Source organism: Podarcis bocagei (genome assembly GCF_964188305.1).
Source record: "Podarcis bocagei genome assembly, chromosome: 13".
NCBI classification, from domain to species: Eukaryota; Metazoa; Chordata; class Lepidosauria; order Squamata; family Lacertidae; genus Podarcis; species Podarcis bocagei.
This window is the reverse complement of record NC_138138.1, coordinates 46,787,683-46,800,752: the sequence shown is the minus strand read 5'-3', so window position 1 is coordinate 46,800,752 and position 13,070 is coordinate 46,787,683. Positions and strand designations below refer to the sequence as shown.

Genomic DNA, 13,070 nt, shown 5'->3' with positions numbered 1-13,070 from the left:
TAAATGACCCGTCACAATAAAAATTACACTGGCCAGGTGGAAAAACAAGAAAGAAAAAGAAATAAGGGCAGGGAACCTGCTTCTTTAATAGTTGTCCAGAAGAAGAAATTCCAACAGGTGACACGCTACATTTACTAATTCCAGCTTCTGCATGACTGTTAAAGGTGCAGTAGCCCTGGCATTTAAAAAAAAAATCACCCCAAAACCATTCAGTTAAAGTTAAACCAAAGAAGCCACATTGTGCGTAGCTACTGGAGTGGGGAATGATATGGAAATGAAATTATAATCGTGGATATGATTCTACGATATAGAATTATGTTTAATACGTCAAAGCAATCGCTTCCCCGTTAAATACGCAGAGCAATCCTCTATGTGGCTACTCAGAAGTTAGTCCCATTGATCCAGGTAAAAGGGTAGAGCATTGAAGCCACAGTTTTATCAGAGTTAATTATTTTTAAATGAAATAGTAAAAAAAGGGAAAGTATCGTAAGAGATAGGATTGGGCAGGAAATGTGTCAGCTTCTGAGTCACACAGAGCGCTTCTCAAGCAGGCACAAGGGGAAGCTCATTCATTCGCTGCTACGCGTATCATTCACCGACTTTCAGAGCGTCACTGGAGTTAGGCGGGGGCTTAGATTGCTAGAGCCAGTCGCTCGAAACCAGTCGGCTACATCGGCCTACGCGATTGGACGAAGCGTATGTCAATCACACCACCTGAGGACGTCACAATCGAATGCACGGAGCGAAGGCGCGGCAGAGTCCAATCCGTAGTTTCTGATTGGTTGGTTTGCATGCGAAACCTTCCGCCTTTGGGCGGGCAATTCATTCGCGGGGTACGATTTAAAGGGGAAGCAGCAGCCGGAGCCCTAGAAACGAACGTGACTCGAAGGTGAGCCTGGCCCAGGGAGAGTGGGCCATCCCAATAATCAAGCAGGGGGCCTTTAAAATAATAAAAGGAATTACTTCTTTCCCACCCCCCGTGCAATTTCCAGGAATTCCCCTTTTTCCATGACGTAGCTACGAAGCGACCTGTGGTCCACGGAAGCTTGCGCCCTATTAAAGTCGTCACTCTTCCAGGTGCCACTGGACTCTTCGTCGTTTGTCTCCATCGGCCCGCCTTGCCCATCTCTTCTCCCGTTTGATATGAGCACTGGCCTTTTAGATCAGGCCAAAAGGCCATCTAGCCCCAGTCTCCTGTTTCCAACTGTGACTGGTCAGATGATGCTGGACACGATTAAAAGCAACAGCCCTCCCACCGCCTTTCAGGAGTAGCTAGAGTGGTGCCCGCCACATTGTTCAGTTCCAGCCCCAGCCAGCGTGGCCAATTGTCAGGGATGATGGGAGTTGTAGTCTCACAAGCTCCGGGAGGGCACCACATTGGCCATCCCTGTTCTGGGGGATCAATAAGCTTCTAGTTAGTAGATCCTCCAGATTCAGGGGTACCGTGCTTCTGAACCTGGAGGGTCTACTAACTCTTCAACCTTGGATCTCCAGATGTTTGCTTGTTGTTGTTGTTTAGTCGTTTAGTCATGTCCGACTCTTCGTGACCCCATGGGCCAGAGCACGCCAGGCACCCCTGTCTTCCACTGCCTCCCACAGTTTGGTCAGACTCATGTTTGTAGCTTCGAGAACACTGTCCAACCATCTCGTCCTCTGTCGTCCCCTTCTCCTTGTGCCCTCCATCTTTCCCAACATCAGGGTCTTTTCCAGGGAGTCTTCTCTTCTCATGAGGTGGCCAAAGTATTGGAGCCTCAGCTTCAGGATCTGTCCTTCCAGTGAGCACTCAGGGCTGATTTCCTTAAGAATGGATAGGTTTGATCTTCTTGCAGTCCATGGGACTCTCAAGAGTCTCCTCCAGCACCATAATTCAAAAGCATCAATTCTTCGGTGATCAGCCTTCTTTATGGTCCAGATGTTTGCTTAGCTAATGGCTAATTGGTGGTGATTGGAGTTGTAGTCCAGCAACATCTGGGTACACAAGGTTGAAGAAGTGGTTTTAAAAACCTGTCCATGATGGATTTGTCTAACCCTCTTTTCAAGCTGTCAGAGTCAAGGACCACACCCGTGTTTATCTTGATGCCATCCTCATGTTCTTAGGAACATCCTTGTGTTCTTTACCAAGTCACATCACTTAGCTCAGAGCTGTCTACACTGCCTGGCAATGGTTATCCAGGGTTTCACCTGGAAACGCCAGGGATGGAACCTGGGACCTTCTGCGTTCAAAGCAGATGCTCAGCCCCTGAGCCACAGACATTCTCCAAACTATGGCCCTTCCCTGTGTACATTTCTGTGGGCATCTGCCATAGGTTGTGTGTGTAAAAGAGCGAGAATATGTAAGAAGTGAATCTGTGGCTGTCAGCATATACAATGCTTAAGAACTGGTGCCTGGGTTTGATTTTTCTTCCTCTTCCCTCCCTTTCCCCTTTTCCTTGTGTGTCGCATCATCGTACAGCTTTTGTCCTTCATATGCTGAAGAGGCACCTCTCTATATCCTGACCTTGGATGCCTGAGTTATATATTAGGACTCAGCTTTTCCTGTGACAGCGATTTGTTTTAAACTGTTTTTAATATTGTTGTATCGCGCCCTGGGATCTTGTGAAGGGCAGGTAAGAAATCAAATAATTAAATATTCTCTGAAGAAATTAAGCTGGGGTATTGGAGGTGATGACACCTGTAATGTTCAGCTTCAAATTCTTTCCAAAAAATCAGTGCACTCACATGAATCTTCCCCCCACTTTCCTTGCAGGCAGAAGGCCATGGATAATGAGGTGGGTCCACAGCCACAAGGCCACCCGCTCTTTGGAGGAGCCTTTTCTGCTTTCCTCCCTCCTGGAAGCCTGGATGTCAGGTACGTCAGACCCTGGGGGCAGCAATTTGATTGAGGGTATTGTCACACCCAAGTTCTTCCAGCAGAGAGTTCCCCTTTGCTTTGCCCCTAAGCTAAGAAAAGAGGGTGATGTTGTTGTTTAGTCGTTTAGTTGTGTCCGACTCTTTGTGACCCCATGGACCAGAGCACGCCAGGCACTTCTGTCTTCCACTGCCTCCCGCAGTTTGGTCAAACTCATGCTGGTAGCTTCGAGAACACTATCCAATCATCTCATCCTCTGTTGCCCCCTTCTCCTTGTGCCCTCCATCTTTCCCAACATCAGGGTCTTTTCCAGGGAGTCTTCTCTTCTCATGAGGTGGCCAAAATATTGGAGTACTTCAGGATCTGTCCTTCCAGTGAGCACTCAGGGCTGATTTCATTCAGAATTGAAAGGTTTGATCTTCTTGCAGTCCATGGGACTCTCAAGAGTCTCCTCCAACACCATAATTCAAAAGCATCAATTCTTCTGCAATCAGCCTTCTTTGTGGTCCAGCTCTCACTTCCATACATCACTACTGGGAAAACCATAGCTTTAACTATACGGACCTTTGTCGGCAAGGTGATGTCTCTGCTTCTTAAGATGCTGTCTAGGTTTGCCATTGCCTTTCTCCCAAGGAGCAGGCGTCTCTTAATTTTGTGACTGCTGTCACCATCTGCAGTGATCATGGAGCCCAAGAAAGTAAAATCTCTCACTGCCTCCATTTCTTCCCCTTCTATTTGCCAGGAGGTGATGGGACCAGTGGCCATGATCTTAAGTTTTTTTGATGTTGAGCTTCAGACCATATTTTGCGCTCTCCTCTTTCACCCTCAATAAAAGGTTCTTTAATTCCTCCTCACTTTCTGCCATCAAGAGAGGGTGATAGAGGGAAGTAAAGTCTTTCCTGCATTCCCTTGCATTTTTAAAAAATACAATACACAATTAGCTTGTGGATTTAATTGGCCTAAGAGATTGTGCTAACTTACAGCTTATATGTCTCCCTCTCCCCTTGCCATCTTTTTAATTAAAAAAACGGATTGGATGCAATCATGGAAGATTACGAAGAGGAGGATTTTATTTATACCCCGCCCACCTGGCTGGGTTTCCCCAGCCACTCTGGGCAGCTGACAGCATATATAAAACATAGTAAAACATCAAGTATAAAAAAGCTTCCCAGTACAGAGGGCTGCCTTTCAGATGTCTTCTGTTTAGTCCTTTATCTCCTTCACATCTGAAGGGAAGGTGTTCCACAACTGAGAAGGCCCTCTGCCTTGATGGGCTTATCAATGGCTGTCAGCCATGATTATGATAAATGTAGCATCCATAAGCAGGCACAGTATACCTCAGATTACTAGGTGCTGGGAGGAAGTGGCAAAGTGTGGCTGTTATCATTGGGGTCTGTTTGGGGCCATCTGGTTAGGCTCTGTTGGAGCAGTTCTTTATCTACCTGACATCCACAGGGAGGGCGCCACTACCAAGAAGGCCTTCTGCCTGGTTCCCTGTAACTTTGCTTCTCGCAGTGAGGGAACCAGCAGAAGACCCTCGGAGGAGGACCTCAGTGTCCAGGCTGAGCGATGGGGAAGCCTCATAAAGGGTGCTGATACCTTTAGCCCACCTGCCCAACCTTAGCAAAGTCAGGCCAGTCAGTCTTACTTGATTCTCCCATCTTACCCAACTTTTCCCCTTCCAGTGAGATGCGCCAGGTCCCTGATAACCAGGAAGTCTTTGTTCACCCCAGCACGGATCAGAGCTTCATCGTAGAACTTCTGGAGTACCAGGCAGATGTCCCCGACGAAAATGCTGCCAGGTTTGTGATGGGAATTGCAGTCCTTTTGTTGTGAAACAGAGTTTTGCAGGAAGAACCCTAATCCTAAACTGACCAGCTGAGATTTAAATACACACCTGCTCAGAGAAATCTCTCTTATCATCACATGTAGAGAGGGCTGATTCCCAACACTGGTGGGGGGGAAATCATGAGTTTTGTACTTGTATATCTCCCTCCAGACCTTCATAAAACGTTTTCTTCCTTTGGGCATTTATCTGATGTAGTTCTGCATGAGTTAAAAACAAACAAGCAGGGAAGCCTATTTATTTCATTCCACGCAGGAATCGCTTCCCAGGAACCGTCTCGAAGCAATTTTGCAATAATAACTGCAATAATATGTCGGGCAGATCACCATGCAAGGCCACACTTAGCCTGCAGTAACAGAGCAAAGACAGGAGAAGGGGATGTAGCTCAGTGGGAGAGCGCGTGCTTCGCATGTACGAGGTCCTGGGTTCAACGCCCAGCATCTCCAGATATTTAGGAGGGAAGAAACATCTGATCTTCAGCACAGCTTTCCTGAAGTGTGCTGCTTTTTCTTTTTCTAAATCCCTTTTTAAGACTTTACTAGGGCTGTGTGGTTTGATTCACTTTGCTTTTAAAGCTGAATCATATCAAATCTGAAACAATTTGAGAATGGAACACAGCCATTTTATCTGCACTTTGCAATGCAGTTCTCTAACCAACCGTTGTTTATGGAAAATGCATACATACGGGGAACGTGTGCGCATACAGAGCCATGCGTTAGAGAGAATTATGTACAGAAATGCATTCCGTTAGGGAAAGTTGCTCTCAAAAATGTTTCCATTAGAACTGCATACGAAAATCAGATTGGGAAAATGAGAAACGGAAAGATCCGAAATAGACCGATCTTCCCATCCCTGCTCTTAACGTGCTGTTTTGGAAATGCTAAAACATTTCCCTTCCTTTTTCTCTGCACCTTTGGATAGTTATTAAGGCAGGACAAAAATGGAGGTTGTCCGTGGCATCTTAAGTTCTTCTAGCGATTTATTTGAACTGGGGGAGAGAAGAGAATGATTGTGAAAACATCCCACCAGCAGGGAAGTATAGGTGACATCCACACCATAGATTTAAAGCACTCTAATGCCGTTTTAATTGTTGTGGCTTCCTCCCAAGGAATCCTGGGACTGCTAGTTTGTTGAGGGTTCTGGGAATTTTAGCCCTGCAAAGGGTATCCTTACGACACTTTAGCGCCCCTAACAGACCAATAATGAGAAAAGTGACCACGTGGTGGCATAGATCAACCAACCTGAGAATGGTCAGCAGGGGGTGAGCCAGGGGATGTAGCTCAGTGGTAGAGCGCATGCTTTGCATGTATGAGGTCCTGGGTTCGATCCCCAGCATCTCCACTTTTTGTTACTCCTTTCTGAGCAGGGAATAATAATAATTTATTATTTATACCCCGCCCATCTGGCTGGGTTTCCCCAACCACTCTGGGCGGCTTCCAACAGGATATTAAAAACACGGTAAAAGATCAAACATTAAAAACTTCCCTAAACAGGGCTGCCTTCAGATGTCTTCTAAAAGTCAACTAGTTGTTTATTTCTTTGACATCTGGTGGGAGGGTGTTCCACAGGGCAGGTGCCACTACCCAGAAGGCCCTCTGCCTGGTTCCCTATAACTTGGCTTCTCGCAGTGAGGGAAGCACCAGAAGGCCCTCTGTGCTGGACCTCAGTGTCCGGGCAGAACGATGGGGGTGGAGACGCTCCTTCAGGTATACAGGGCCCGAGTCCGTTTCGGGCTTTAAAGGTTAGCACCAACACTTTGAATTGTGCCTGGAAAGATACTGGGAGCCAATGTAGGTCTTTCAGGACCGGTGTTATATGGTCTTGGCGGCTGCCCCCAGTCACCAGTCTAGCTGCCGCATTCTGGATTAGTTGTAGTTTCCGGGTCACCTTCAAAGGTAGCCCCATGTAGAGCGCATTGCAGTAGTCCAAGGGAAATGACTGAGGGGCTGTTAAGGAGATCAGCCTAACAAAGGGAACTGGTCTGACGGGTTCAGCAGCTGCTTCTACTAGATTCCAAACCTCACCAGCTACAGAATCACAGGCCTGGAAGTGACCCACAGATATCATCCATGCTCTTCGCTATCCTTTAACGCCCCCCCAAACAAACATCTATCTATCTATCTATCTATCTATCTATCTATCTATCTATCTATCTATCATCTATCATCGCCTGCATTGCAGGGAGTTGGACTAGATGACTCTAAAATTCTATGATTGCAACAATAGGTATGTTTTGATAAGTGACAAGTTTTAAACTATAGTTTCCTTTTTAATGCAAGCTGAAGCTTAAAAAAAAAAATCCTTTCCTCACCTTGTTGGCAGCAGTGTGTTGTCAGAGGTTTTCTTTCATTTCCTTTAGTGGTAGATATTTTAGTGCAGACACTGCAGACCCAGGAAGGGGATGTAGCTCAGTGGTAGAGCACATGCTTCGCATGTATGAGGTCCTGGGTTCAATCCCCAGCATCTCCAGAGTGGTTCTTTTTCCCCCTGTTGCTGGGTGGCTTTGTGTGCATCCAGTGCAACTGGAACACAAGAATCTTCTTTTATTTTTAAAGAAGACACTCTTACACACTACAGTGGTACCTCGGGTTACAGATGCTTTAGGTTACAGACGCTTCAGGTTACAGACTCCGCTGACCCAGAAATAGTACCTCGGGTTAAGAACTTTGCTTCAGGATGAGAACAGAAATTGCGCGGCAGCGGAGGCACAGCAGCGGGAGGCCCCATTAGCTAAAGTGGTACCTCAGGTTAAGAACAGTTTCAGGTTAAGAACGGACCTCCAGAACGAATTAAATTCTTAACCCGAGGTACCACTGTATTTTTTTAAAAAAAATAAATGCTTTAGCACATACACACATGGGTGTAGCGAAAATCAAGTAAATAAATAAAAATACTTAACTAAAAGTAGAAATTGTAGAAAGGTTTTGACAGATTTTTCTGAGCACTTGGGGTCCAGAGAAAGGTAATTTTGCCGAGACATTTTATTCTGAATCTGCTAGACAGAGCCAGGCAGAGGATGATGACAGGTGAGTGTTCTGTCCCCGCCATCCTGTCCCCCCCCCCCCCCGGAAACATAAATCCTGGCTATTCCCATGCATACACAGTTAGCATTCCCTTGTTCTTTCTCTGCATCCCTGGAGTGGTGGCCGTTAAGACAGGACAGAAAGCGATCTGATTTTTAACAGCTTCTAGCAAATATGTGCTGCCTTCAAATTGCAGGATTAAGAAAGGATTTACAGTGCGGTCCTTGGCAGGTTTTCTGGGGCGTACGCCAGACTGTGTTTGGGGTGCTTTTCCCCAGGGGAAGTGACCCTATGCAGGACTCCAGCCTTAAATGTGTCGTGTGCAGGGAGAAAAGCCTAAAACACATGGAAGGAGATGTGATCCTTAGAACTGCCCTAGAGGTCCTTAATGGTAGAATTGAACACAGCCAGGATGGAGGCTCTTTCTCTGCTTCCGTAGATCCTGGAGGCTACATTCTGCCTCCACGCTCAGAGGCAGTAATGCTTTTAAATGCCTTTTAAATGTGTTTGTGGGTGGGTGGGGGTTTACAGTTCAGTTGTTTTTGTTTTAACTATTTGTGCTTTTGTCTGTGTGAACCACCCTGACATCTTCTGATGAAGGGCAATATATAAATCTAATAATTTATAATAATAATAACCAGAGAGTACTCAGCAGCTGTGGAGCCAGGGGATGTGGCTCAGTGGGAGAGCGCATGCTGCGCATGTATGCGGTTCTGGCTTCCATCTCCACTTTTTACTCCTTGCTCTGCAGGCAGATGAGAAACGTAAGGAAGGAACCGCACAAGAACCTTCATGTGAAGCATTCAGTCAGTGTTAGAAACTGAGATATAAAAGCTAGGAGATAATTGGCACTTTAAACCTAGGTTATGCGCGCAACAATGGAATGTCTAAGCACACTTTTTATATATAACAAGAATACAAAGCTGAAAATGAACCAACTGCAGCTGAATTATTACGTTCATTTTTCACATGGTCTAGTTCAGGGGTCAGCAATTTTTTTCAGCAGGGTGCCAGTCCACTGTCTCTCAGACCTTGGGGGGGGCGGACTATATTTTGAAAAAATAATAATGAATTAATTCCTATGCCCCAGAGATGCATTTTAAATAAAAGCACACATTCTACTCATGTAAAAACACCAGGCAGGCCCCACAAATAACCCAGAGATGCATTTTAAATAAAAGCACACATTCTATTCATGTAAAAACATGCTGATTCCTGGACTGTCCATGGGCCGGATTTAGAAGGCGATTGGGCCGGATCCAGCCTTAGTTTGCCTACCCATGGTCTCTAGTCCTTCCCCTGCCCACCCCTCCTGATATTCTTAAGAGGGTCTCTTCTCCAGTCCTCAGAGAGTAGCTGGAAGTGGGGAGGCAGGAAAAAGCTCCTCCTTTCCTTCCACTCTGCAGTTTTAATCTGAAATCTTAGGCGCAGTACTGCACCCAGAGCTCAGAAACTGCTTGCACTAATGAGATTCCCTGTCGCAAAAACCGTGCCTAGAACAATGGGAGTTTCGAACACTGCATTCAGTTGGTGGAATCCAGATTTGTTGAAACCTAAGAGGGTAAATGAATGTCAAGCACAAATGAGTTTCTGGATCTGTTTGTAGCTGGGTGTGTCCCACTGCCTAGGTAGATACGCAGGCAGGCAGGCAGATAGATAAATATGCTCCTTCTGCTTTGATAAGAGACAGATGCTAATTTCTAGCTTCCTGTTTTAATGTAACCTGAGGCTTAATGATCCCTTCCTCCCCCAGCTGGCAACAATGGGTTCTCAGAGACACATTTAGTTCCTTGAACAATAGATGCTTTGGTGGAGGCCTCATAGAATCAGGAAGGGGATGTAGCTCAGTGGTAGAGCGCATGCTTCGCATGTATGAGGTCCTGGGTTCAATCCCCAGCATCTCCATGTTCTTCTTTCCTTTTAAAAAACTGGTCCCCCTCAAAAAAAACCCAATTACAAATACAGAAAACTATAAGTATGGTCTTCTCCAGACACATGCACCCCCCCCCCAATTATCCAGATTGCAGTATGGAAAAAACAGAAAATGGTTGGCAGCGTACAAATGAACCAGATAGCAATGACAAAGTCCCAGATTTGTGGGCAGTCTTTGTCTCACGGGCATAGAAAAGTACAACTTTAGTTTTAGGGGCTTTCCTCCTACGATTTGGGGGTTTGCACAGAGTTCTTAACATGGGGTACAAAGAGGATGGTGGTTGGACTAGATGGCCCTTTAAATCTCCTTTCAGCTCCACACTTCTATGATTTTATGCCTTCAACCTCGCAGGCTCTACTAAGTGTTTTACAAAAACCCCAAGATCCATCAACTGGGTGGATAAGACATAGCCTTAAAAACACACACACCAGGATTTGTTTTGAGAACTAGAACTGAGCTGAGCTCACAGTCCCTTCACAGAATAACCCCATTCCTGGTTATTCTTTCTTCTTTTCAAGAGCAACCTAATCTGAAAAAAGGTGGGTGGGGTTGGGCACTGCCATTTGTTCCTGCCCTTTTAAAACAATTGGGAGTCAGGCATCCTTGCTGATCTGTGGCAAGCCACCCTGCTCCCCACTCCTGTTCTAGATAACATCTAAAGAGACAGAATGAAGAAGAGCAAACCCCCGTTTTCAATGTGTGGACATTTAACATCCAGGGACCAGTGGAAGAATATTTCAAGCTCCTAGTTTTCAATTGCTGCTCTTCAGTGAAGGACCTTTAAAGGGAGACTTCAGTGCAAAACAGCTGAAATAGAACATAACAGGAAGTTTGATTTTCATAATATGGGCATGAATTGAGACAATGGTCTCACTATAAGTATTAACTATCTTAGGGTGACTGTGTTATTACCAAAATGGCTGCTGTTGTTTGTGGTACTTTGCGTACGTTTTATCTTTAATCGGATTGCTCTTTCTGCATTTTATCGCCCTTTGATCGTCACTGCTCAGAACTCTTCCCTCTATACCCATTAGGGCAATAACACACTTGTCAGAGCTGCTTGAAGATCCTAGCTCACAGAGGATCACGCTAGCCAGCGATCATTGAGTAAAAGTCTTTATTGAATTACAGTTTCCATTCTCACGCTGCTGCGCGCAAACTCTACGTCTAGTAGCTAGATCGGCGAAGCTCCGTCTGAGTCTCCGCCCCGTGTGCACCAACTTAATATCCTAGCCTTGCTCCACCTTTTCCGCCTGACTGTCCTCCTCTGGGTCCCTCTACCCCCCGGGGCTTCTTCCTTCCGGGATTCTTCTGACGCTGACCCGGACCCTCCTGCCTCCTTGCGCCGGGCTTTAGGACCTGGTTCCCTTTCGGGGCTGCTTACTGCGCCGCCTTCCTCTGCATTTGAACTTGGCGCGCGCGCCCAACCTTCCACCTTCCTCTTAACCGTTTCTTCGCTCCCCGATGGAGGTGTGGCCACTCCTGACTCATGCCCTCCCTCCTGTGGTGAGCTGCCCGCGCTTCCCCCCTGGCTCCCTTCCTCTTCCCTGCTTCCTGGCGGTGACGCTGGTCCCGATTTCCAGCTGCTCCCCCCTGAGTCCCTTCTGGCTCTATCTTCCTGGGGTGCCCCCCTTGCCCTGGCCACTGGTGCTCCTTTCTGTGAATCCTCTGATTCACTGGAAAGACTAGGAGATCTCGGGTCGTCGTCATCACTCATCTTTTCTTCTGCCTCCTCCCCTTCGCTCTCTGTTTCCTCCCTTGCCCGTGCCTCTGCTCCTAAACCCCTGACATCCATCCCCCCCTCGAAGCCCCCCATTCCCCCCTCCCCTCCTTCCGGTGCTGGAGCTGGGGGCTGCTGTTGCAAAGGGACGAACGTCGGATATCGGTCGCTTCCCGTGGCGGGCCTCCATCTGAAGTCTTCCGGTTCTTCCTCCCTGCTCTCGTCGACGACGGTCACCTCCGCTTCCATCTCTGTGCCGCCGTGCTCGAAACCAGGGTCGTCCCCGAAAATGTCCATGTCCGTCTCTCCCTCACTTCCTCCTGGCGGCGTTGCTCGTCCTGAGCATTCCAGCCACTTTCTGCGGAACTGCTCCTCTGGCCTATCGTCCCACCAATACGAGGGTTCTGAGGCGGATCCCGAGGGTGACCCCTCCGGGGAACGGACGTCTCGTGTCGGTTCCTCGTCCGAGTCGAACCCCCGGAACGTGCTGGCCGAAAGCGTGGGCGTGAAAAGCCAGTCGTCGAAAAAGTCTGCTGGCATAGGTCTATGTGGGAAGAGGGCATGAAACTCGTCTTTGAGCAGAGGTTCGTCTAAGGCGTAGCCCGGCACCCAGCTGTTCGCACTGGCCGGGGTGCCCTCCTTGGCGAGAAAGTATTCTACCCCCTCTTCCCCCCATCTGGAGTCCAAAATCTCCGTGACTTCGTTGATGCGCTCCTTCTGTGCCACTCCCGCGTGCCCTGTTCTGTCTCTGGCCGGACTCGGCGCCGTTCCGGGTTCCTGGAACCTGTGCGGTGCCTTGTAGGGAGTGAGCACCGATCTGTGGAATACCGGATGCATTCTGGAACCCTCCGGAAGTGCCAGTCTGAAAGCTACCGGGTTGACCTGTTCTTCGACTTGGTAGGGCCCCAGTTGCTTATGCCCTAGTTTCTTCTTGGCCAACGACCTGGCCGGCACTGCGTGGGCTGCTAACCAAACCCAGTCTCCCACGTTGAGCTCTTCCCCAACCCTTCTGTGCTTGTCTGCTTGTACCTTGTATGCGTGCTTGGCCAGCTCCAGGTGGCGCCTCAGCTGATCGTGGACTTCCTGCAGCTCCGACGCGAACGCATCTGCTGTCTGCGGCTCCCCCTCCCCCATTCTTTCCAGTCCCGGGAAGGTTCTGGGGTGCCTCCCGTTGTTGGCGAAGAACGGCGTGACCCCCGTGGACACGTGCTTCGTGTTGTTGTAGGCGAACTCGGCAAGCGGCAGGTAATCCACCCACGTCGCAGGCTGTTGATTTGCATAACATCTCAGGTACTGCTGCATGATGGCATTGACCCGCTCCGCTTGCCCGTTGGTCTGCGGGTGTCTCGCCGACGCCAGGTTGATCTTGACGTTCAGGAAGCCCATCAGCTTCTGCCAGAAATTCGAGATGAACTGCCGCCCCCGGTCGGACAGAATAGACCGTGGCAGACTGTGAACCTTGAACACGTGGTCTATGAACAGTTTGGCGGTTTGCTCCGCCGTGGCCACCTTAGCACACGGAATGAAATGGGCCATCTTGGAAAACAGGTCCACCACCACCAGCACTGCCGTCTTGCCCCTTGAGCCGGGCAGATCCGTGACAAAGTCCAGGGCCACCCTTTCCCAAGGTTCGACCGGAGTTTGCAGCGGTTCCAACAGTCCGGCCGGCGGTCTGTGCACTGGTTTGGCCCTCTGGCAGG

The 13,070-nt window shown here is 48.3% G+C and overlaps 1 protein-coding gene across 2 annotated transcripts in view; it reads left to right on the top strand.

The window, feature by feature from the left end:
• The first annotated feature begins 776 nt into the window (after positions 1-776).
• The window catches only part of RANGRF (RAN guanine nucleotide release factor), a 19,809-nt gene continuing 7,515 nt past the window's right edge, over positions 777-13,070 (top strand). Inside the window, exons 1-4 of one of the 2 annotated variants that reach the window (XM_081168203.1) lie at positions 784-889; positions 2,453-2,606; positions 2,747-2,848; positions 4,534-4,650. In XM_081168203.1, coding sequence (XP_081024329.1) covers positions 2,757-2,848; positions 4,534-4,650 — 209 coding nt within the window. In that variant the 5' untranslated portion in view covers positions 784-889; positions 2,453-2,606; positions 2,747-2,756. Of the gene's footprint in view, positions 890-2,452; positions 2,607-2,746; positions 2,849-4,533; positions 4,651-13,070 lie in introns of both variants that reach the window. The other variant, XM_081168202.1, reaches the window with a different exon arrangement.